This window comes from Arvicola amphibius, chromosome 7 (genome assembly GCF_903992535.2).
Source record: "Arvicola amphibius chromosome 7, mArvAmp1.2, whole genome shotgun sequence".
In the NCBI taxonomy this organism is placed as follows: domain Eukaryota; kingdom Metazoa; phylum Chordata; class Mammalia; order Rodentia; family Cricetidae; genus Arvicola; species Arvicola amphibius.
Window position 1 is genome coordinate 92,215,798 of NC_052053.1, and position 24,345 is coordinate 92,240,142.

Here is a 24,345-nt window from a genome sequence, read left to right on the forward strand (position 1 = left end):
CCATCCTTCAGGATCTGTCCACCCTGATTTTTGAGACAGGGCTACTCAATGGCTTAGGACTTATAAAGTAGTCTAGACTGGCTGGGCAGTAAGCTCCAGGGATCCCTTCTGCTTCCCCAGGGCTGGGATTACAAGAATGTGCCACCATGCCCAGTTTTACATTGGCTTTAAGGATCCAACTCAGGTCCTCAGGCTTGCACAACAAACACTTATGGAGCGATTTCCCCTTCCCACTAGGAGGCAGTAGGGGTGTGGCCTTGACAACTCTTTCACCCAGCGTCAAGCTCAGAGTCTTGAAGCTTGGCTTAATTTCTTGCCGATTTACGCTTCTCAGACAAAGCCCTCCCAGGGGAACAGGGGAGCCAGGCTTTCTTGCAGGTTGCCCTGTAGGGCAGGGGCCTGGAAGAGCTCAGAAACAGCTTTCAGCTCGAGGGAAGGGAAGGGATCCGGTCAACCAGCTTCTTCTGTTTTTTCTTTCCAGTTCCTATGCTGGTACATAGTGAGCCACTGGAGAACTGGGTTTTGGCGTGTTAAGTAATCTACGCTGCAGTTTCTACCATGAAAACGTGTCTGGGACCCAGGGCCCCCAAAAGCCTGCTGCACCTTTGCCTGTCCTTTAATTGTTGAAGACAAGGGACATCTAGAAAGCCTGGTGAGGTTCAGATCACTCTGGGGCAGAAGAATGTGAACTCCCATGTGTTTTGCAGGGAAGTTGGCCCCTCTGTACTATTCCCAGTCCCTATGATCCACCGACTGGGACATCAGCTAGCTCTGGAGAGAATGACGTCTTATATTCTATAACACTTACAGTCTTGGAAATTTTGTTTTCCATTAGCAAGTTCTCTCTGGCTAGGGATTGCAAAGAGTTGTCATGTGTGGGGTGGCTCAACGAGTTAGCCGGTCTGTCTCCTCCACCTGTCAGGCCTTAATAGCTGGTTCTCCACCCTCTTGGCAAACACTAAGTGTTGCCAGGCAACCTTAATGCATCTGGGTCAGTCTTAGTCCTTGGTATGACAACTGCTTCCCACTGCCACTGCCCTCCACAGTAACAGTCGAAATACTAGGTCCTGGCAGCTGGGAAGGACGAGTCAGTCCTTCAGTCTTTTCAGGGCTTTGGGGAAGTGTCAATTTAGTCACGTGCCTGAAGGAGGAAGGGCCGGGCTGTGTGCCTGGGAGAGCCCAGGCAGCAGAAAATAAGGCAAATGCTTCCCCCAGGAAACGGGTTCTGAGCGGCCCACAGGTCAGCAGCGATACATCTGCGTTCTATGAAAGTGGCTCAGCAGTGACCACGATGAAGCGGGTTCCCTGATGCCCTAGGCTCACCTCAACTCATCCCTATCCCTGAATTCAGAAATAGTTCCAGGCCCACTGCGGCTTCCCACCGAGTCCTCTGATGTGTTTCACTGTAGCTAGACTTCCATGTGTAGACAGCACATCCTCATGGAATTCCGTGCATTCACCATATCCACAAATTCCAGTTACCTTTGTGTAAACGTTTGTTTTAAGTTGGGGGGGGGTGTATTTTAGCTGGCAACAAAACTGCCTCAATTTAAGTGGTCACCTTAAATTAAGGGGTCAAGCTACCTCTAGATATTAGCAGATTGCCTCTCCTCCCTAGCTGCAGTGCTGACCCCAAGCTTTGTGATCTGATCATCACAGCACTGCAAATGACAGAGGCTTGCTGGGTTAAAACTGTCCTCGCCAGGACAAGGTGGGGTTTGCTGTCCTGTAACATGGCCTCCTCTCTACAGTCTGCATTTTACTCTTAGGCTTGTGAGACGTGAGGAATGAGTCTAGCTGACAAATGCTGCATTCCTGTGAGTGTTGGCTTGGTTTCCGGTGTTTGCACTTAGTGTGAGTGGGCAAGAGGCTGGGAGCCAAAGGACAATGAAGAGGACGGTGGGTCCAGCAATTTCCCCAAAGCTGTGGATTGGCAACTGTTGAGAAGGAACTTCGGATTTCTGCGGTGGCTTCCTAAAAGGAACTGTCTTTCTCCTTTCTCCTGATTGACTGTAGAAGGCTAGGGCATAGCTATATCCTCGGAGCTGTGTGAGGAAGAGGCACCTGCCAGCAGGATGGGAAACATGATCCCCGATTAGGGCTAGCAAGGGCTGAATAGCTCTGACAGGCTGAGAGTCAGAATCCAGAAGTCCCATCACAGCTTGCCAGGGCTAGGAGGCTTCCTGTTCCCCACTCTTTGGTTCTCCTCCCATCTGCTTAGGATCTTGGCTTCTTCCTGCAGTCAGTGGGGCTGATGAGTGTGGGAATGGGTTTGGGCTCCAGCTCCCAAAGCGAAGCAGACAAGGTTTCATGTGATTTCTGCCAGCCCATACAAGAGGAGCTGGGAGACTTTATTCATTTCGGGGAAGAAAGTGAGAAAGGGATGAGACAGAGTGTGCGGTGAAAGGCAGGGGTAATACTGATACAAAGACAGGGATAACAATATCTAGGACAACACAGCAGTCGGACAAAGCACGGGGTGGATGGTCCATCATCACGGGCCCAGGGCTCGACTATATCCAGACTCCTCTTTAGACTTCACAAGGAGGCTTGGGACCCCAAAGCACTGAGCTCGATGGAGTGAGAGGGTCCTAGCAGGGGACTTGCAGCTAACCCTGTGGCAGCCCCACCTGCCCCGAGATGCTGGTGGGAGGCTGTGGTACCTGGCAGGGTTAACCCTTAGCTCCCACCTACTCCTCCTAGAATAGCCTTGCCTTTTACACCTCTGGCGTCTTGGTTCTCACCTGCACATCCTTGCACTCTTAACACCACTGGCAGCATGTCAGGGTGGGGCACGCACGTGTTAAACCAGAATTCATTCCAGGCAGGAAGGCCAGGTGTACATACACACAGTCCTCAGGGCACTCACTGCACAGCTATCATTAGACCTATTCCCTTGAGCCAGGAAGTCATCCCAGCTGGAAGGGGATGGGACGTGATATGACAGAAAGGACTAGACATCAGCCATGGTTGTTTTCTGAGTCTGCTCCTCAGTACCTGGTCTCTAGGCTTCATCATTGAGTCTGGGGCCAGGGGGCTGCTGCTCTGCCCACTTGGCCATACCCATTCAGGATGGATGGCTGGCATGAGGGAACAGGGGAGCATGGGAATGTGAGGTTTTGGAGGGAAAGGACTGGCAGGTAGCTGGGTGGAGAGGAAGGTTCTCTGAAGACAGCTTCCCAGTGTTCTGACCAACACCAAGGAACCTCTGTTCCAGGCCACCTCCTGCAAGGAACTTCCTCTGCCCTCATCAGCCAGCAGTCCCCAAGGGCGGGTCTGAGAAGCTAAGGCAGGTGTGAGCCAGGAGTCTGGGGTCACACCTGCCAGACCCCTGTCCCTCATAGGAAGTGAGATGAAGTGATGCCATGGGTCGTGACTAAGGCCCCAAAGTCCCTGCCCCTGCCTCTGCCAGAAGCCATCCAGCCAGGCCAGCCCCCAGAAAGCACAGCCTGTGGAAATGGCCCCAGAGGGGAGGATGACTTGCTACATCGACTAAAGAGTTAAAAATAAAAAGCACCACGGTGGCCATGACAGTCTCCACAGGCCGGAGGTCCTTAGCTCAGGAGAGGTGAAGAGCATGGTGGGGGGGTCACACTGGCCATCAGCTGTTCCCCCACACCCGGAACAAGTCAGTGCCCCACCCACCTGCTCCCTTCTTTCCCGGGCCACATACCTGACTCCTTTCTCCCATATTCTGTCACATCTTGACGTTCCCAGAGACATACAGGGCTACGGATAAGCAGCCATGTTCAGATCCAAAAAAGATCTTGTCCACCCTTGTACCACTTAAGGTGGGCACGGGAACATGGGAACCACTGCCCTACTTCCTGAACTCTGAGGCAGATCCAATAGTCTTAGGCCCCTTTGGGGCTCCAGCCATGGGCCTGGCCAGGGGTATAGCCTAGGGGAAGGCTATGCACTTCCCAGGGACCCTCTGACCCCAGGAGGAACCAGATGAGGCAAGGGACAGAGCAGCCAGCCCCCCCCCCACCCCCCCGCAAATTGTCTCCTTGTGCTGGGTTCCATGGGCCTGGCTCTGGGTCTAGGAACTGTTGGTGTGATGGGCAGTCAGCCTCTGTGTGACACAGGTCAGCAGCAAAGACATCCCTCCTCTTCCTCTCCTCCCCCTCCTCCTCCTCTCCTCCCCCTCCCCTCCCTCTTTACTTCCAGCCACCATCCATTTCCTGGCAGGCAAGAGCTTCACGGTTCTATCCTATTGTACCCCCTCTGGTGAGCCAGCAACCACACGCATGATCTCTGTAGGGTGGGGTAAGGGGATGACACAGGAAGCCGGCCCTTTCTGCCTCTGGGAAACTTAAAACTGCCACTTTTCCACTCACAGTGCCACAGGAGTCTTCCTACAACCAGCCCAAGCTCTGTACCCAAGAGGCTGGTATTCTTACCTATAACGATCATTTCTTGAACGGACTGTTAACTTTTAAAAATTACAATTCATGTTCTAATTCAGAGCCTTGGCCTTAAAAAAAAAAAGCAGCCCCCCCCCCAAACTACCTCGTAGGGTCTGCCCTGTGGGAACAGTAGAACACAGCAGCCCACTTTAAGGGGGTGTGCTCTTTCCTGGACACAGTCCCCACCCAGCACTCTTCCTCATTATCTGCTGGCCCTGCAGGCATTGGAGTTCTGTTGCTCTTATCCAAGCCCTCTGCCCTCTGCAGCCACTCGGCAGCTGCTCTGGCTGACTCTGCTTCTCAGGAAAGCCCATTCATGGTCACCTCATCCTGCTATCCTGTCACTTAAAGCCTGACAAGTACTGTCTGTGCTGCAGGGAACGCAGTCCCCACAGGGCCCCATCCTGCACTGCCTCCCACTGTCTCACTTACACTCCCAACTCCTGGGCTGTCTCTCCTCCCCCAGCCCTGACAGCCCCTCTCCACTCCTCACTTTCCTATCTGGGATCTCTTGCCTGAGGGCCAGGAGAGAGACAACTCCTGCTGCTGCCTGCTGGCCTCCTCCCTTCCAGTGCCCCACGATCCATGATCCATCCGCTCAAGTTAGCTGCCACCCCAAGCCTAAATGGGGAGGGAGCTAAGGAAGGGAAGGTGGGCCTTGGGTATAGGCATCCTGGTCTAGTCTTGTTTCCCCAGCAAGGGCTGAGATGATTAGAACAGGAGAGAAGAGCCCACTCACACAACTAGAGGGCCCCACTCAGCTACCCCATCCCCAGCCAGTTTCTCAAGGTCATGGTATCCTCAGTGAGATTCTGGGCGCTCTACAAAGTCCAGTCCTTCTGCAAGGAGTCCCCAGGCTGCAGCAATAGTCAAGACAAGACTGAACCAGTCTAGTGTGCTGGGGGCCAGGAACTCTTCCCTGAACAGTCCTCTCCTTGTTCGCCTATAGCGTAATCCCACACTGGCTATGGTGTCAGTGTGTGTGTATGTGCCTGTGTATGTGTTGGGAGGCGCACAGTGCTGTCTAAAGAGTCACATTGACCCGAGGGCTCTCCTGGGTCATAGGCTTCCACCTTAAACAGATGTGTCCTCCGCCACGTTCCTGATTTGAGAACTACATGGACCTTTCTCAGGGGGACCCCTACCCTGCTTCCCTTTCCCTGGGTCATGATTCTCCATCCCGACCCCACCCCACCCTCACCCCACAGACTGGCGAGGCTAGCCAACTTCATCACTGCTGGTTGGAGCACCACAGAGCCAGCAAGCCCTCCCCACCAAGCCACAGAGGGCTCAGAGAGAGCAAGCCTTGCCAGCTACCAGCATTACCACGTGCCTTTCCCTCCAAATACCTTAAACTTCAGTTGTAGGGTTAAAACTCCAAAGGAAATACTGCTTCTTGGCCCAAAGTTAGGGGCTTGGCTCCGTGGGAGGGGAAGTCACCTGGGGCTGATCTGCAAGGCATCCTTCCTGCCTCCCACCCCTAGCCCACCCGATCACCAACCCCTGCCTGAAGGAGTAGATTCTTTCGTGCAGGTAAGTCAGGGCCTCCAGAAGCAGAGGAGGCATGGGGGTGCTGGCAGCAGCCTCACACCCGGATCTGGTACCCATTGAGGTCTGGCATGGCTTTGGGCTCTGCAGGCTTCTTCTCCCCTGACGGCCTGCAGAAGAGAAACAGGGGGTTCAGAAGAGGAGCGAGTGGTTCCTAGGGAGATGGAGAGAGGGAGGGAGGGAGGGAGGGAGGGAGGACTGTCCTCCTGGCTTCCCTCCTCTAAGGGGTCTTTACAGCAGTAGCAGAGGGTATAGGGACTGTTTCTGGAGCCGTAGTCAGCCAGCCTGGGGTGTCCTAGGTGATCGATCCCCTGCTCTGTCACATAGCCTCTTGCTCAGGGTGATGGTATTTTAGTGCCAGAGGTCTGCTCAGCACCCCTCCCTTCAGAGCGGACAGGTGACTCCAGAGGGACAGTTATACTTAAAGCAGGAGTCAGGATGATATGTGGAGAAGGGCACCAGAGCGAGAGGCCTGTTCTTTAAATAGCAAATCTTGCCATTTGAGCCCAGACAAAAGCCCAGACCACAGGGGCAAAAGCTGTGTTCGAAGCCTTCTCTTCTGGCTGTGCAGCCTTGGGTCATAGACGGAGTCCCTTCAGCAAACCACTGGAGCGCTCAGGCCTTGTGGGAACCCCACAGAATCCACCCTCCCTCTTTAGTCCATTCTGCTGTCTACTTCAGACAACTGAGGGTGTTTTCTTTAGGGGAAATGGCACCACACCGCAGGCAATGCCAACACACCAACACCTGAACCCGGCATCCCACGTGACTTCTCAGAGATAAATGGATGGGAAGAAAAGAGGAGTCAGGAGGGGCCCGGAAGAGGAGAGAAGCCTCCTTTCTCACCGTCTCTCACTGCGGCTGTTCCTGCGGTGCGGGCTGGACTGGGCTCTCTGTGGGGAGGAAACATCCTTCTTCCGGTCCTTGGTGGGAGAGGGAGGGCCTGTCCCCTTGCCAATCTGGGTGGGGAGGAAGAAATAAAAGCACGTTTTGGGCTGCCCCATGGCCCACTCCGCTCAGTCAGGAATGTCCCTGGAAGCTGCCCTGGGCACTGTGCACTCCAAGCCTCAGGTAGCCTTTGCCTTGTCTCTGGGTCACCCTGGCACTTAAATCACCAGGGCAGTAGATTCTTGGTAGGTCTGTCTACTGTGAGGGTTCTGAACACAGTGCGGGAGCTGTCACTGGGCTTCCATAGGACTGGAAGACATCTTTAAAGAAAGACCTTTCTACCCTTTCTACCCAGGCGAGGTAGTTGTGCCTGCCAGATGGGGCTATGGCAAATGCTCTGGGACAAGTCCTACCAGCCCAACGGTGACACTGACTATCTCAGATGCCAGACTGGAAATTGTAACTCTGATTCAGGAAAACAAAATGAAAAAAACAAAACAAACAAAAAACCGAGTCATCCTTTATGAAGTATTGTCAGCCTGCTTTGAGTTTTCTTCTCTCCTAGACAAATGGGGAGCTGAAAAAGAAGTAATATGGGGAGTCTAGTGCTGAGCAGGCCAAGTCAAAAGCACTGAAGAAGGAATCTTTAGGCTGCCTGAAAACACTGAACCCTGGGGTGCAGGACCTGGGAGAAGGGAGCGGCTCCAGCATGGAGAACGACTCTGTAATGCAGGCCTAAGGCAGCATCTCCCTTAGGGGAAGACAATGTTAACCACGGGGGTTTGAAGGAGCAGGTCAGAGTGCAGTCGGGCTGTGGAGGCTCACTACCCTACCCCACCACCCTCTCAGATAGGCTAGGCACCCTGGCCAGATGTACCATGTCCCTGGCCTTCACATGTCCAAGCCTATGCTTCCTCCTCCTAGAGTAGGTTTCTTGGTCTGCCCACCCAAGGTTCAACTTCAACAGCAGGACTTTTTTGAGTAATGTCTGATCCCGAGTCCAAATAGATACTTCATTCTCAGGAGCCCCTACTGTTCGGGGCAAGCCAGCCAAAGCATGGAGGATCCTATGAGGAAGCAGGGTTGACAGTGGCTCCGGGGACCACTGCTGATCCTAACCTTGAGACGCATGTCTCGGGCGTGACGCTCCAGCTCCTTGCGGAAGTCTTCCCGACCCAGCCTCTCCACGTCAAGCACCGAGTGCTTCCATTCAATCTGTTCCACGCTGTGGGGGTCGTGGGATACGCACTGGCCCAGCTTCACCTTCTTCAGCACATGCCAGCAGCGGCCATAGGCCGCCTCGTAGTCCAGCACGAGCTCACTGAGTGTGCGGAAGGCTGGAGGTTTATACATCAGGTCCTCCCTTCGGCTCATGCCCAGGGCTCCATAGCGGCCCCCAAAGTTCACCCCCAGCACAATGTGGCGGAAGTAGTTCCCTGAGAAATAGGTCTTGAAGCTGATGGGGAAACGTTCCAGGGTGGGCATGCTGTTGGTGAGGTAACTGGTGAAGCGGTGAGTTATGGAAAGCGCCAGGGCAGGATGGCGTATGAGTGCCAAAGAGTCCCTAAACGGGACAAACAGGCCACAGATACCTGTCTCCCTCCCCGGCCCTGACTGGGGTCCTCGCAGAGGGCTGCTTCTCCGAGGAGACTTGCCAGCCTTCCCAGGTGCTCCCCTGCCCTGGGAGGGGTCTGGGTGAGAAACCCTGTGTATTCTTGCAGGTCGTTATGTTTCTGAGACCCCCCATCTGCCTTCTTTACAGATCAGCGTTATCTGGACGCGCCAACAGCGGGCCTCCCCGCTGCTGCTCCCGGACTTAGAAACACTGTATCCAGATGTGCCAAAACTAGGGTCACCTTGTCTATGTTGCTATCCAGCAAGCCTGGCATGGTGGCAAGAGGGAACACTGAGACGACAACTTCCCCAATGATCCTCTGTTTTGCAGGGATTCCTCCACTCCGGGAGGCTGCTCCTTGCTGGGGCCCAAGAGAGGCTAGCAAAGGTGGGAGCCCAGACCCCTGAAGACCCTCCCTTTCTACAGCAGGCAGCCAAGGCACTCTGAACCACTCTCTCCCAGGCCCCAGGAAGGATACATTCCCAGGATCACAGCTTCCAGGCATTTGATTGGCAGAGCCTCTTTGGTCATTTCCTTGGCCAGGTCCATCAGCCTATGAGAAAGGGAGGCGGAGCTGTGTGGCGAGCGTCTTCAGCCCCCTCAGGCTCTGTTTGGTGAGGAGCCAGAAACACTAGGCTGAGACTGCCCTCCAAGCCGTTATTCTCCCGGGTCTGGTGTTTCCTTCCCTCGCCCAAGTCTTGAGTCTGAGGGGATGACTCGGGGGCAGGCCCCGGAGCTCAGGAAGTAGGCCTACTCCCTCTGTACTTCCCTCCATTCGCTTCTTCCTCTCTGGCGGGGCTCCTGCTTAGACTTCTGGGAGAGGGAGCAAGAATGGCCCCACGCAGTGCAATAGGGCTGAGGGGAGGGGAGAAGCTTAGCATTGATGGATTCCCTTCCTAAGCACAGCCAGCAAACACTCCTCATCTAACCCCAGAGGCCGGAAGAACTTGCTAACCTTGCTAACCGATGGAAAGTACTCTCTGCAGCCTGGATGTAGGATCTCGGGGAGACAGCTGTCCCTGCCTGCCCCTGAACTTGGAATTTAGCCCCCCTCCCTTTTGTTTCTTGAGACAGGGTTTGTCTGTGTAGCCCTGGCTGTCCTATCCTGGAGTTCACTCTGTAGACCAGGCTGGTCTCGAACTTAGAGATCCACCTGCCTCTGCCTCCCAAGTGCTGGGACTACAGGTGTGAGCCATCACCGCCTGGCAAAAATTAGGCCATTTCAAAACAGCCTATCCTCCAGGTCTGGGGCCTCAGCTTGGCCACTGGCTTTGCCTGGGACTCCTGTATCCTATGGGAAGATGGGATGAGATACCAGCACACAGCAGCAACAGACGGACAGGAGCAAAGCCCAGGATCAGAGAAGGTGGGTTCAACCCAAGAATTTCTAGACCGGGCAATTAATTAAATAAGCAACTCAGGGCATATCCCCCTCACCCCCGCCACAACTAAGGATATAAGTACCTTAAAACAAACTGTCTAGAATAAGAGATTCGGTCTACATGCTGAGTCTGCATGCTGAGTCACGACAGGCTAGGGAGTGAGAGAAGCAGTCTCTTTCCTGTGGGATCTGATGCTTAGACACTGGACTCTCTACTTCATGACCAGGAGAATCCAAGACAAACTGGGTAAGTATACAGGTACCATGTGATGCAGAGGGCATGGGAGACTTCAAGGAAAGAAGAGGGAGAGGTTCTTCCCTGCTCCCACCCCACCCCTGCACGCCCTGCCCACAGCACCTACCAGACAACCTGGGGAGGGGGGTTACCCTACTTACTAGTTCAGCTGAGCTTTGCTTTCCTAAGCCTTGGGTGGCTATCTCATCGGGATTTCCCTTCCCAGGGTAGCGTCCTTCCCCCATCCTATGGCTGGCCTTTCTCAGGAAAGTCCCCGCCTACCTTCTTAAGCTGTCACTCAAAGGCAAACCACCGAGGTTCCCTAGTGGGATCAAACCCAAGGGGGTGGGGGAACCCTGAGAGCCTGGCCAGAGGCCTGGTACTTACCCTGTCAGAGGTCTGCTCTTCTTAATTTCAAAGAACTGTGTTCCTGTGTGATTGTACCTGGGGACAGTGGTTAAGGGCTTCCTGGCTTGGTTGGGAAGGCTGTGTTTTCCCCTTGGCTGCCGCCCCAGAGGCCAGGATGGCTACAGAAGGACCCCTTTGCAACATCTGCCACAGAGCACCATACGGGCCGCTTAGGACTTGTTCTCTGGGAAGAGGGGCTAGGGTCCAGCATGGGGGTTCTCCTTGCTCTCACAGTTCTTCTCCTCACTCTTTGCAGTCTCCCTCATCCCCTCCTGCCCTCCTGTCTCAGCACACGACGCTGAGTGGGCAGCCAGCCCAGTGGGGCTGAGAAAGTAGCCTTAGCTGGGGGCAGCTCCTCGGAGTGCTGGGTTTTCCAAACAGCTAGGAAAGCTGGAAGGCCACCACCTCCCCTGTGCCAGCTAGTTTTATGTCAGCTTAGCACAAGCTAGAGTCATTTGGGAAAGGGGAACATCAATTGAGAAGACCCCCCCACTAGACTGGCCTGTGGTGAGTTCTCTTAAGTTAGTGATTGATGTGGGAAGGGGCCCAGCTCATTGTGTGTGGTGCAACCCCTGGGCTGGTGGTCCAGGATGCTCTAGGAAAGCAGGATATATGAGCCACAAGGAGCAAGCAAGGAAGGAACACAGAACCCAGGACGCATGGTTCTCGTGAAGAAGCTCCAGGGGCCCAGAGCAGAGACATAATGGAACTGGCCTGCTACGGGGGGAAAAAAGTGCCAAGAATTGGGAGAAAACTTCAAGCCATGGATAATATATCTTGGAGCAAAAGATCCTTTTCCTTCCCCCATCCTCTCAAACCCAGCACTGCAATAGCCCCAAAGAGCATCTTCCGTCCCTTTGCTGGGCCAGGATGAATGATAGCTGACACCCCCTTTTCTCATCAAGGTACTTAGGAGGCCCCTTCTCTCCCTACAGGCGCACATGCACACATACAAACACACACACACACAAACGCATGCACATAGACACACACACAAACACACGCACACACACATGCACGCACACACGCATGCATGCACACACGCATGCATGCACACACACACATGCAGAGCATGGGGAAACTGGTGCTGGAGAAGCTGGAGTGGGTCCAGCACTCAGACACAGCCTTGGCAGCTCCAGGGAACAGAAATGCCGGTGAATGGCAGCTCTAGAGCTGGGAGGGAGCTGGCCCTGAGGATCCCTATCCAGGCCCCACTTGGTCTTTGGGGCTGTCACTAAGTGGTGGCCACAGCTCCGGACCCAAGAGGATACTGCAGCTCCCTGATGTAGCGCTGCACGGCTTCCAGGCGCTCGGGGATGGGCGTTGTCGGCTGGAAAGTAGGCACACTTGGTATGGGAATCTAGGGACAGATGGAGAAAAAAAGCTCTGTCACATGGATAGGCACACCCTGGAGCTTCCAGCGCTCCCAGAGCAACAGCCAGGGGAGGCTCCTACTCTGAGCCGTTTTCCCTGGGAGCCCTTCTTTCCCAAGCCTCCTCCCAGGCCTCCAGCTTAGCTATCCCTGATACCTGACTGTACTTCTAATGTGGAACTTAGGTTGACCTTGCAATTTTACGCTGTTAAATAATTTTAGAAAAAAAAAAACAGGAGGATTCACTGACTGACTATATTAATTTAAAATATGCATTAATTGATGCTTAACAACAAGAATGTCCGTATTGGGGCTTGGATGTGGCAAAGGTGTTAGACACTTTGTCCCTGGGTAGGTTCTAGATAAAAGTATTAGGGTACTGCAGACACACCCTTGGAAAGGCAGAAGGCAGTTCTCAGGATTGTCATCAAAAGGGGCGGAACCAGCTCCTCCTTCCTATGGCCTCTTGCACCCCGTGTGATCTGCCTCTCCATGCTCCTGTCACGATGCCATCCACTGCCATCAGACCTTCCCACAGTCTCAACCAACACTGGCTCCTCCAGTCCCCAAAGCTGCAAGCTAAATAAACCTCATTTCGTCCTAAGTGTCCTGCCTCAGGCATTTCATTATCGCAATGAGAAAACAGCCTAATACACTGTGGCTCGAGCACTAGATCAAAACTGGTTTCCTCAGTGTTCCATCCTACCGGGCGGTACCGTAAGCTAGGGGATCTATCCTAGACCGGTGGATATGACATCAGCCAGGGATGTCCGTGGCAGGACAGGTGTGCCAGGACTTCCAAGGCGCCAACCTGAACTGTCAAGGAGTGCGGCGGTGGGAGGGGGGGACAGTGTAGGAGGTCTTGCTTCAAAACACCCTTTCCCCACCCACTCCACATCTAACCAGTGAGTTCCCATCATTCCCCAGTAGGCTGCCATTGGACCACACAGAGTTTGCCCGTGGCCACCTAGTTGTAAATATACCAGGAGTCCCAGGTACACTCAGGGTGGGGCTGCAGGGTGAAGAAGGACTCATCCTTGGTATGAGAGGCTGGGCCCACGGAGGATTTTACAATACTCTAATCGCTGTGGCTGGGCTCTGTCGGGAAGGGAAATGACACACTGGTTATCACCAGACACTTGTCTCTGGGGTGCTTCTGGCGGTGGGAGATCAGGACCGTGTCTCTGGCAGATACTGTTCCGTTCCATAGGGTGCAGATGCAGGAAGAAAGGGCCCTGGCTCGGAGACCGTCTAGCATGTCTTTCTTCCCTCTTCCCTCCCCAGGGTCCTTTGCTTCCCGTCTGGGCAGTCTCCAGCAGCAGATGCCACAGCCTGGGGAGGCTACTTCCCCTTCTGCATTGGTACCATCTTCAAACTGGCATCGTCACTTATAGCCACCTGCGGGAGACAAGCTCAGGGTGGGCCCTGCCTTCACTTGTCTGGATCACTCTGCGCCAAATGTGCATTCGAACTGTCCGAGGAGCAGGCTGGCCATCCTGGTCGGGGGTATGGGGGTGGGGAGGTAGGACAGAAGTAGCTTAGCAAACCTCTGTGAGTAGTACTGCATCTCCACCCATGTCAGCTGACCTCAGGTGGTACTCAGTGTAGCAAAATCACCCTCCTTGAGGTTGTAGCTGTATAACTGTACCCAGCTGCTCATGAGCCACTCTGGACAGGGAGGAAGCCATGGAAGAACAACTTGCCGGAGCTCAGGCAGAGAGATTTGGGGACAGGCTCAAGCCAGGACCAGGCTGTACCCACAAAAGCATCATGGACACCTGTCTCCATCAAGGACCCATCAAGAAGGTTGCTGTGCAAGAAGAGTCCAACATGACCTAGGATCCTAAGCATGTCTTAGAGACCGCTTTCCCAAGGGCAAAGCTTGATCCCGGAACCAGACAGTGCAGGGTTGCAGGACAATCCTACTGAAAGAGTCCCTCAGGCCAACACAATGAGGAGGCTTAGGGGAGGTGGGAGAGCCTGTGGCTGGACTTGGGGGTGAGTCAGGAAGACTTAGTGATGACCAGAGCGGAACTGGCTCTGCTATGGAATCCAGCTCTGTGATTTCAGCGATGTCCTGAACAGCAGTGCCCCAGAGGGCTCACTGGTGAATGTTCCTCACTTGTGAAAGTGCAGCCACAGAACCCGCCTGGGGGTATCACTGAGCTACTGCAAGCAGACACCTCAGGACACTGCCCAACACCTGACTACAGATGTGTGCCAAGGACTGTCCAGCACACTCTGCCCTGGGCTCTCTGGCCCTCTAGAGTCACCTGGGTCCCCATCTGCAGGTGCTCAGTGATCAAAGCCACAGCTAGATCTTCACCATCAGGGTTGGGTCAGTGGTTGCTGGACTTTCAAAGGGGATGACAGCTGGAAACAGCTAGAGAGAGTCTCACGAAGGAGCATGGCCTGCTGCTGGCTTCTGGATCCTTCCAGAAACTGTTATGTTTGGGCTCACTCTCGCAGATCCTGCAAGTGCTTGTGGCTTGCTGCATGCCCTTGCCGTGGAGGGGACCCATTAGACGCTCCCCTAATGAGGTGTTACACGCTTTCCATGACCAGTTCATCTCAGCATCCCCATGAAGTGGGCACTGCCGCTGATCCACGGGCAGCTGGGGATGCTGAGGGGCAAGGATGCTGCACACCTTCCTCTTGTAAGTAGTTATGAGATAGCTAGGGTGAGAAGACATGGTGGCTTCCCTTGCAGAGAACTGCCTTTTACTGCACCTTCCTGCAGAGGCTTAGCCTGTAAAACTCGGGGAAAGCGGGTGGGGGCATGGGAAGCTGTAGCAAAATGAGGGAGTGGAAAACACACCCCAGCCCCTCCCGCCAGGCGCCATACGCTCGCTGTTCCCATATCTCTTACTTTCCCGTAAAGACGCCAAAAATTATGGATCATTATGTGAGAAGTCACCCAATGTTATTGTTTGGCTCAAGTGGTCTGTTAAGACAATGTGTATCTTAAGAAACCGTCCCCGGGCCCATCAAAAACAGTGTGACCTGTAGCAGGCCACTAGGGAGGGGACAGGCCAGGCTCAGGCCTTTCTGTGGTTCACAGTATGACACCCAATATTTGCTGCTCTTCTCCACAGCCTCTAGGGCTCCTCCACATCCCCTGGGCCCTGAGGGTTCCCTGGGCCCAGTGTCCAGTTGAGCTTCATGCTTCCCCACTTCCTTGATCTGAGACGCTTTCCCAAAAGGCTTAAAGTTTCAGAATTCTCTCTGACTTGCTACACTTCTGACTTAATACTTTCCTCTCTAACAAACAGCTGATGCCTTCGAACCTGTCCTTCCTTCCCAAGCATGAAGCCTGAAGACCACATTACTACCAATCACTGTTGAAGGCACTGATGAATTGAGTCCTCCAAAGCAGCGACCATTCTACCCCTCTCCTATGGTCCAATCCAGACAGAACCACAAGGGCTGGATACTGTGGGAGAAGTGTGTAGTGCTGGCCTCATCAGCCAGGTATCCGGGTGGCCTCTCCTCTTCCTCCTCACAATGGTCATGGTTTCTCAATTCACCCTCTCCACCACCAACCCATTTTTCAGATAAGCAAACTGTGGCTCAAGCAGGCTGGAGGGGATTGGCCTCGGGCTCACATGGGCAGGCAGGGGATCCAAAACAATACCTAATCCGGCGATGTCACGCTTTCTTGTTCGGGAATTTGTCCCGAGGTCAAAAAAAAAATCAAAGCAGGATCCCCAAATTTGTGTTTTAGAATGTTCGACACAGTGTTCATTTTAAGATAAGACTGTGGAAACAATGTCCAGTTCAGATTAGCTAAATAAATGAGAGCGATAATGTAACTATTCAGAGTCAGTCTAGCTTATTCCCCTGGGAAGCATTAGGCACTAGGAGCTCAACCTTCAACCTCAGATTATCTTTCCCCCAAACAGTTTTCTGATGGCTATGCCAATAACTCAGCGAAAGCAACACAGGCCTGGTCCCCAGGCATCAGGAACTTCATTCTCCCCTCTCTTCCTTCAGGACTAAGCTATAGTCTGACATCTGACCAATGGCCTCAGTACATGAAACAGTGCTTCCTTAGACAAAACATAAACATTAACACGCATGCACGCGCACGCGCGCGCGCGCACACACACACACACAAACACACACACACTATAGCACTACACTGCACAGCACAACCCAAATGCCCTTTCATTTAGCAAACACACACAAGCGCCCGCCCTGTGCCAGGCACACAGGAGACCTCAAGAAGACAAAGATGAATGAGACAGAGCCCCCCTTCCTGAGCAGCACCATGGAGGCACTGTTGTGGTAGAGGAGCTCTAGTCAATGCAGAAGAACACTCTGCTCCTCTCTTCCCACAGGGTCGCTGCTACGCCCCTGAATCTGGTACCCAACGGAGCTGAGCATCCGGAGCCCTAAGACCTGGTGCTGAATCCCAGCTCTGCCACTTCCCACATACCTTTTGAGTTTCTCATCTTAAAAGGGAGTCCAAACTACTTCCTTTGGACTGTTGCTGGTCAAATTCAGTAGATATTATACAAAATATTTTCTCATCATACAAAGTCCTACACTTCCCAGTCATTCATCATTAGTCTTACTGTTTTTTTTGGCTTGTGAAGTGTCCTGAGCCAGAAAGACGCCAAGCCACATTGGTTCCCCAGTTCATCTGTGGTCCTCCTACCCAGAAAGCCATGGGAGAGGGCCTCCTGGAGATAGGGCACTGAGCCTCCCTCATCAAATTACCCCAAAAACACTGGAAAGAAAGTTCTGGACAGGTGCCACCTACCTATATTTTAAAAAAATCTTACCTTCCTTACCAATGGTTCCCTACTGTTTCCATCTGAAGCAAGATGTATGTGGATTATTTTCTTAGCTTCAAGGTCAATAAAACCCATCCTCATTGTGCCTGCCCGCTCCCTGTCTTACCTTGGGAAGGTCCGTGGCCCCACGGATCCGCAGGGCCACCTTCTCTCCATCCGGATGGATCTTGGCCACATGCTTCCACATCCTTTCCCAGGTGGCTTCGTCCACTGGCAGTCCACCTCGGTTGACGAAGAAAGGGACACCTCCATCCCGTAGGTCCTCTTCCCCTTCCTCCTCTGGTTCCTCGTCTCTCTGTGCTGAGGCCCCTTCGCTGGTCTCCAAACGTTTAATGCCAGAGTGGGAGGCGGCAGCAGCAGCAGCAGCAGCAGCGCTGGCGGCGGCTGCATTCGGCGAGGCACCGCTGCTGCCACTCGGGACCACCTTCTTTCCCCCTGGCATCCCTAAATCCTCGATGGGGGTGGGAGGATATATCAGGAGGCGGGAAAACTAAGTGCCTCACAGGAGGCTTCCCACATAACCGCTATAAAGATAACACATGGCCAAACAGTGCCGGGCGCCTTTAAGAAACCAGGGCGTGGCTCCTATACAATAAAATACTATTTGGTAAGAAAGAATCAGCGCATCAGCTTGGAGTGATGGCCAGGTGGGTTGCCCAGGGTCCGCCTTAGAAGCCCTGTTTTGTTTGAAAAACTGGATGAAGAGAACACACCCCAACTTGGCAGCCTGTACAAAGCACCCCCATTTGGCAGCAAGAACAATGACCCGCAGCGATCTAGGATGGCAGAGAGGAGAAAAGTGGGGTTCCGGGGATGGGGAGACTGAGGCCAGACAGCTCTTGCAGCAATGCTGAAAAGGAGGCCCAAGGCACCGGTGCCCACTCCCCGTTTTGGAGAGAAGAAATTCCTCTACGGAATCCTTGCACACTCACACTGGCGCGAGCGGAGGGGGCCCGCGTGAGCTCCCAGTCTGGACCCCAGGGATCGGGGATGCAGCGGGGGGGGGGGGGGAACGCGGCGCCGGGGGCGACTTCTCTGTCGCGACCCTTCCGGGAGCCAAGACTCGCAGCTGGCGGGCGGGGAGGGGGCGCGCGCCGCCGTACACATTCCACGCCAGCCTCCCGCACAAAGTGGGGCTTTGTCTAGATTCCCTAGCCCCTAGCCCCGGGGAACAGCAGCAAAGAGGGCGGAGGGGAAGGGCGCGGCGGGGAGGCGACGGCTCGGGGAGCTCGGGCCCTGCGATCCCGGGCCAGGAGCGGATCAGCGGGGATACAGGGGGCACCTGGCGCGGCTCGGTCCCTGCTGAGCCAAAGCGGGACTCCGGGCCCCAGGCTCAGCCATCGTGGGGAGAGGCTCAGGCGACTAGCGGGGGACCAGGCTGAGGTCGCTGAGCGGCAACCTCGCCACTCGCCACCAGCTGCAGCATGAGCGGTCGGAGGATGCTGCACTGGGGTTCCCACTGCCAGGCTGAGCCGGGCAGGGCGCGCGGGGTGCGAAGGTAGGTCCGTAGGCTCCACCCGCGGCGGAAAGCCCTGGAGGATGTCGGTGCACCGATCCCCAGGGAGCAGCAGCCTATGAAGGTGCAGCCCACCGGCCGATGGCGGCGTCCCGGCTCGGCGAAGCAGAAGCCACCGCTGCCGCCGGCCGGGTCCCCCGCGCTTCCCGCCGCCCACCAGGCTCGACTCCGGCCCGCGCCGCGCATGCGCTCCGTCCCCCCCTTAAAGGGCCAGCGCGTTCCCGCCGAGTCCTCCTCCAGCGGCCGCCACCCCACTACCTCATAACTACAAGTTATCTCAGGAGTGTCCTGGACGTTCCCTCCTTCTCACCTCTCTCTTAGGGCGTTGAGGAGTAGGTGCAGAGCTGCGGAGGAAGTTTACACCCCGCCACATAGAGCGCAAACTCCTGGGGGATTCCTGGCGCGGAAGGAATTGTGGCGGGAGGTAGGGAATTTCCTGAAGGACAGACACATCGAGGAGGGGCGGCCCTCAGCTATAGAATCAAAAACGCTGACCTGGAAACCGGGAGTTCTAGACGGTGTTCATGCCCATTTTTCTCTGGGACGTTTTGTAAATCTCTTCTCTTTGCAGACTTCAGTTTCCCCATCTGTCACGCTGGATGAACTCTGCTCTCTGACAATGCTCCTCAAGGGAGGATTTGTAAGGGTCGAGAGTTGCTCTGCTTATTTCGGTTACTTGCATGGGATCCCGGGAGTGTGCCCCTAGTTCTGGCTTTGGATGTCCCAGTCCCTGGCACCTGGCTGGAGACAAGAGCTTTCCCAATCATGGGACCAAGACAGCAACATAGGATGGGAGGCAGTGTTTGGGGAGAGTTGACCTGCCCAGGTAAGTACAGTTGAGGGTTGTGTGTGGCATGTGGATGCTGTAGCACAGATCTGAGTGTAACTCCCAAACTAAGAACTTTACCAGACGTCTACAGCTGAGTGGTGTAAGACTTTCCCCTACGAGTAGTTGGTATGAATAGCCATCATCTGGGAGAAATGTTCCTTACAGATATAGTTTGGATATTGAAAGTCTCCCAGAGACCAATGTGTTTCTAGATGGGGCTATTCGGAGGAGGTAGCAGAACCTGTGGGGGGTGTGGCTGTGTGTATGTGTGTGTGTGTGTGTGTAGATGGCTGAAGGTATCCTCTTCATCCTAATGTCATCGCTGTTACTATGATAAGACACTGACCAAAAGCAACTTTGGGTGGAAGGGATTTATTTTGGTCTATTACTTCCAGGTCACAGTCCATCACCGAGGAATGGAATTCAAGGCAAAACCCGTGAGAAGTGCTGCTTACTGACTTAGTCAGTCATGCTAAGCTATTTATTTATTTATAGGTGAGATCTCATTAAGTAGCACCGACTGATCTGGAACTTGATAAGCAGACCGGTTTGGCCCCAGACTCACAGAGATCCGCCTGTCTTTGCCTCTGAAGTGCTGGGGTTAAAGGCATGTACCCACATCAAGAGTAGAGAGAATCTCCAGGCCATTAATGCTTCTCCATGGGGTCCTTAAAGTTCCTCCTGGTGCCGGATCTTTCTGAGCTTCAGTCAAAACCTTTTGTTGCCTCCAGTGTTAAGAACCAGGCATGGTCAGTGCTAGGGATGTTTCCAGAAGGCCAGGTTCTTCCTAAACTCACTCCCAAGGAGAGTCCGGCATGCAAATGGCACCAGAGATCAACAGCTGCTTCCTTCTTGTTGTGTAAATGGGGAAGCCTGACTCTCAGAGTGCAAGTTCCCCAAGCCCACACAGGAACCAGCCGCAGAACCAGACTGAGAGCAGAAGGCCTCCTTGCGACACTGCCTCTCCGCCTAATAATGACTGTCTCGTGTTTACCCAGTGCTCACGGTGAACTTACAGGATGTTTACAAGTTCTCTGCCCTCTCTTTGTGAATGTTGGTTGGAGTCTGATACCCCTTCCTCTGAATGTGTGCTAAGCTCAAGAATGAGAGGAGGTGGATGCACTGAGACCCTTCACGGCAAGGTCAAAGAAATGAGATGACACCAGCTGCCATGTTGTGAGGAAGCACAAGTAATCCAGGTGTCACATGAGGGCTTTCTGGCTGACAGCTCCCAGTAGATCCGCGGCCAATGGAGACAATCAATACAGGTGGTAAACCGAGTCCCTGACCTTTGGGTCTTCCACCCAAGGTCTCAGACGTGAAGCAGAGGCAAGCCAACTGCATGCACCCTGTCCGAATTTTTCTCCTACGGAAATAGAAATAACAAGTGATTTTTTTTAAAAAAAAAGCAGGTAAGTTTGAGCTGTAATTTGTGACATAGCATCAGATAATTATCAAGCCGGTTTCCTAAAATGAAATAGATTTGTGGTTTTCATAATACATACTAAATAGATGTAGGTTACTCACTGAAACCTTCAAATGGTGTAAGTATGAGGGAACATCTACACTGGTCACTGTCGCTATGGATATAGTGTGAGCAAAAGGGATGTGGTCTTTGTCCCAACAGACTGTATGGTCTGCTAATGGAGGGGAAGGCTGGACACAATTGCCATGAAGTCCTCTACCAGGGAGTAGTGCAGTCAATTGTGAGAGTACATATTCTATGTAACTTCCCAGGAATGTGGAAGGCGGGAAAGGAAGAAAGCGTTACAGACCTGCAGGATCTACTCTGGGGATTGGCTGGCTTGTGCCGCTGGAAGTAGGAGGAGATATGCATCCAGCAAGGGAGATGCAAAAATACCAGGCAATGGAGAACCTGGGAAGGGATGTGTCTTCGTCTCTGGCAAAAGCCCAGAGAAGACAAGTGTCTTGCCTATTGTTGCACAGCTTGTGAATTGGGACCAGATCCTGACTTCTTGTCTAACCCTCCCAGGACTCCTCCAGACTTGTGCCCTGAGAACAACATCTGTAAGAGACACGGGTAACTCCTTACTTTTGTTCAGAGTGCTTATGACATGATCTCCTTTGCTATCCAAACAAAATCTCCAGAAGGGGTGGGGGGAGTGTCGCTCTTTGAAGAGTGCTTGTCTAGCATGTCTGAAACTCTGAGTTCAATCCCCAGCATTGCATAAACCAGTTGTGGTAATGTGCACATGTAATACCAGCTCTTGGGAGGTGGCGACAGGAGGATCAGAAGTTCAAGGCTCTCCTCAGATATATAGTGAACTCAAGGTCAGTCTGGGTTGCACAAGACTCTGTCTCAAAACAGGACTGGAAAAAGGTAGGATGGGCATGTTTTCCATGGTGCAGATGAAGAAAGGCTGCATGGGTCATGTCTCTAGTAGAGGCGCTGGCACAGCAGAGCTACTGGGTACAGGTGATTTTGATGATGAAGATAAAGTTCATACTATACACATCACAGTTGCTATCGATTCTAGACTATAGTTCTAGAGGGGAATACAAAGGGTCTTAGGACATCAGCATTCATAGAAATCTTCTTTCATTAATGTTTTTGTTTGCTTGTTTGAGACAGTCTCACTATGTAGCCCTGGCTGGCCTGGAACTTGATGTGTAGACTAATTAGGCTGGCCTCAATTCAGAGACCTGCCTGCCTCTACCTCCTGGGTGCTGTGGTTAGAGGCGTGCACCACCACCCTGGCCCTTATTTTCTATTTCTGACACTAAACCTCGAGTCAGCCCCAGAGAGGAGCGTCTGACTTAGCTTGGGTCTTGGGGGCATCACCTGTCTGAAGGAAAGCTGGACAGTCTTAGCAGTTGTCTAGCTATGGCCATAGACAGTGGGGACAGAAGGCCTCCCTAAAAGTAATGGGATACTGCTAGTAAAAGAGAGGCATAGAAGTCCACAGGTATAGATATTGCTTATAGCTGACTGACCCTCAATATGTTCTCTATCCGTGGCATGGATACTACTTTAAACTTAACCCTAAATCAACTCGAAAAGCTAGAGCCCCGGTTACACTCGACGCATTGCACGCACTTAGTAACCACATCCAGCTCAGAGCTACCGTGATGAGCAGCTGAGGCTGCAGAACCTTCCACCACCACGGAGACTCTGCTAGCCAGTGCTCTTCCAGTTCCACTCGGAAGTCAATTTTCTGTCCTTTATTTCTCCCTCCCTCTCTCCCTTTGACAATCACGTGCTTCGGACTGTTGTCAGACTCACTATACAGCTGTGGCTGACCTTGAACTCCTGATCTTCCTGCCTCTACGTGGTGGTGGAGGGTCACAGGAAGGTGCCCTCCCCACCCGGTGACTTTTTCTTTCACCTCATTAGTTATGAATATGAAAACAACTAAAGAGGTGAGTAATGATCTTTACTCACGTATACACCGAGTCTATGCCAATGTCTGCTTCCAGGAAGGAGCCTGGAAGTAAATTGCAGGACCACAGGCTCCAGGGATACCTGGGAAGAACCTCAGAGCTCTTTTGGCAAAGTGGACCTCAGGTTAGACTCACCCAGGGAGCTCTCAAAATTACTGATAACCTGAGCTCCAGCCGGCAGTCTTGCAAGGCGCATGTGACGGACACCAGCTTCCAGACAAGCAGACCGAGAGCCACAGTTGCTGGGAGTTGTAGCTTGTCTATGATCACATGGCTGGGATTCCAGCTCCAGGGTGTCCTGTTTCTCCCTCACTGCCCCATAACCCAGAGTGCAGAGCCAGGAGCCAGGCTTGCAACTTCACTTTGCCCTGGGAAGAAGGCTCTGTGTAGGTGAGAGGCAGCCCCTGCTGTGCGTGTCTGCGGAAGCCCCAACGCTAAGGCAATCTGGACAGTTGTCACCTGTCCTCAGCAAGAGTCCCAGGATTCTGAAAGGAAGGGGGATATCAAGATATGTGGGGCAAGTGGTTAGGGGTGGATCCCTTGTCTTGGGAATTTGGCGCAGGCAGCTGAGAACACTCCTGTGCCTCGGGTGGCTTTTGCTCTAGGCACCCCATAGTTATGGTGCACGCTTGATGGGTGCAGTACCTACCCTTGCCTTGGAGGCCTGTGTGATGGTGGACTGTCTCTGTCACCGTGTATCTTTGCAATCTGAGCTCCTGTGCAGGTACTTCCTGGGCAACACAGCCTGGTCCCCAGGGGCCGAGAGAAAGCAGGACACATCGTGTTCCACTACAAAGGACTCTACCCCCTGCTGTCCTCTGAGAACCATCCCCCTACAATAATAGGAGATCTATGCCTTTAGACGACATCAAGGGACAGACTTAAAAATGGATCAGGTCTTGTCTGCCTGTCATTCATCAGGTCTACATAGGTGCAAAGCAATGACTAGTGACAGAGAGAGTGAAGTCATTGCTGGAAGTACCTTACAAAAGCTCCCTGTCCTGCTCTCCATTCACAGATGGGAGCCGAGGCTTGGCAAGGTGGCGAGATGTCTTTCGGACTGCGTAGACAGGTAGGGTAAGGAGCCAGGCATGGTGGTGCACACCTGTTTCAGTACTTGGAGGCAGAAGGATTTGAAGTTCAAGGTCATTCTCAGCTGCGTAGCAAATTCAGAGCCATCCTGCATGGCGTGAGATCACGTCCCAGAAACAAACGAAGACCAGCAAGATGATTCTGCAGGTTCTGCCAAGCCTGACTCCTTAAGTTCAATCCCTGGGATTCACATGGCAGAGGGAGGGAATTGTTCTCTGACCTCTGTGTGTACATCCCCACCATGAAGAAATAAAATGTAACAAAAGCAAGCAAATAAAAACTAACCAAAACCTGTACCCTAAACAAACCTATGGATATTAGTGGTAGGACTCATACCGGGACTCTGGGCCCTGCTCTATTCCTGGCTCAGTCTGCCCTTCTTTCCCAAGGTAATCTTTAGCAGCAGAGAGGCTGGCTCTAGGAGAACCCTGGAGAGCTTGGCAGGAGCAATGGACAAAGGAAGTTTGTGTCCAGGTGTGACCGAGCTGTGTGAAGCAGGGGGTGGGTGAGAAAAGTCCTCTCCAGTCCAGGGTATAGGGTGGCCTGTAGCTGCCCCAGGGCCAGGGCTGCTCAGGGATTACAAGGTTTGCTTTCCTTTCATTTCTTTTGCTGTGATGAAAATAGCTGACAAAGGCAACTTGGGAAAGAAAGGGTTTGTTTGATTTATTTGCTATTATTTAAATTTAGTATTCACTTATTTTTATTTTATGTGCATGTGCTTTGTTAATCTTATGTGTTTTGCCTGCATGTATTTCTGTGCACCATGTGCATGCCTAGTGCCTGTGGAGGCCAAAAGTGGGTGTCAGATCCCCTGGAGAGCCACAGGTAGTTGCAAACTGTCTCGTTAGTGC

General features: G+C 53.2%; 1 protein-coding gene across 1 annotated transcript; it reads right to left on the reverse strand.

Annotated features, from left to right (window-relative positions):
• Positions 1 to 4,164: 4,164 nt before the first annotated feature.
• Positions 4,165 to 17,612, reverse strand: Vash1 (vasohibin 1). Its single transcript, XM_038336956.1, has 7 exons — positions 16,762 to 17,612; positions 11,756 to 11,844; positions 10,464 to 10,520; positions 8,939 to 9,013; positions 7,965 to 8,346; positions 6,804 to 6,916; positions 4,165 to 6,067 (listed from the first exon to the last, which is right to left on the reverse strand). The coding sequence occupies exons 1-7, from the start codon at positions 17,095 to 17,097 to the stop codon at positions 5,995 to 5,997; spliced, it is 1,125 nt and encodes a 374-aa protein (XP_038192884.1). The 5' UTR covers positions 17,098 to 17,612; the 3' UTR covers positions 4,165 to 5,994.
• Between the last annotated feature and the right edge of the window lie 6,733 nt (positions 17,613 to 24,345).

Coding starts and splice junctions, on each gene's coding strand:
- Vash1 (XM_038336956.1), bottom strand. CDS start 17,097: ATGCCAGGGGGAAAGAAGGTGGTCCCGAGTGGCAGCAGCGGTGCCTCG. Junction 10,521..11,755: donor CGCTACATCAGGGAGCTGCA/GTATCCTCTTGG, acceptor CACTGTCCCCAG/GTACAATCACACAGGAACAC. Junction 8,347..8,938: donor GAAGCTGTGATCCTGGGAAT/GTATCCTTCCTG, acceptor CCGCTTCACCAG/TTACCTCACCAACAGCATGC.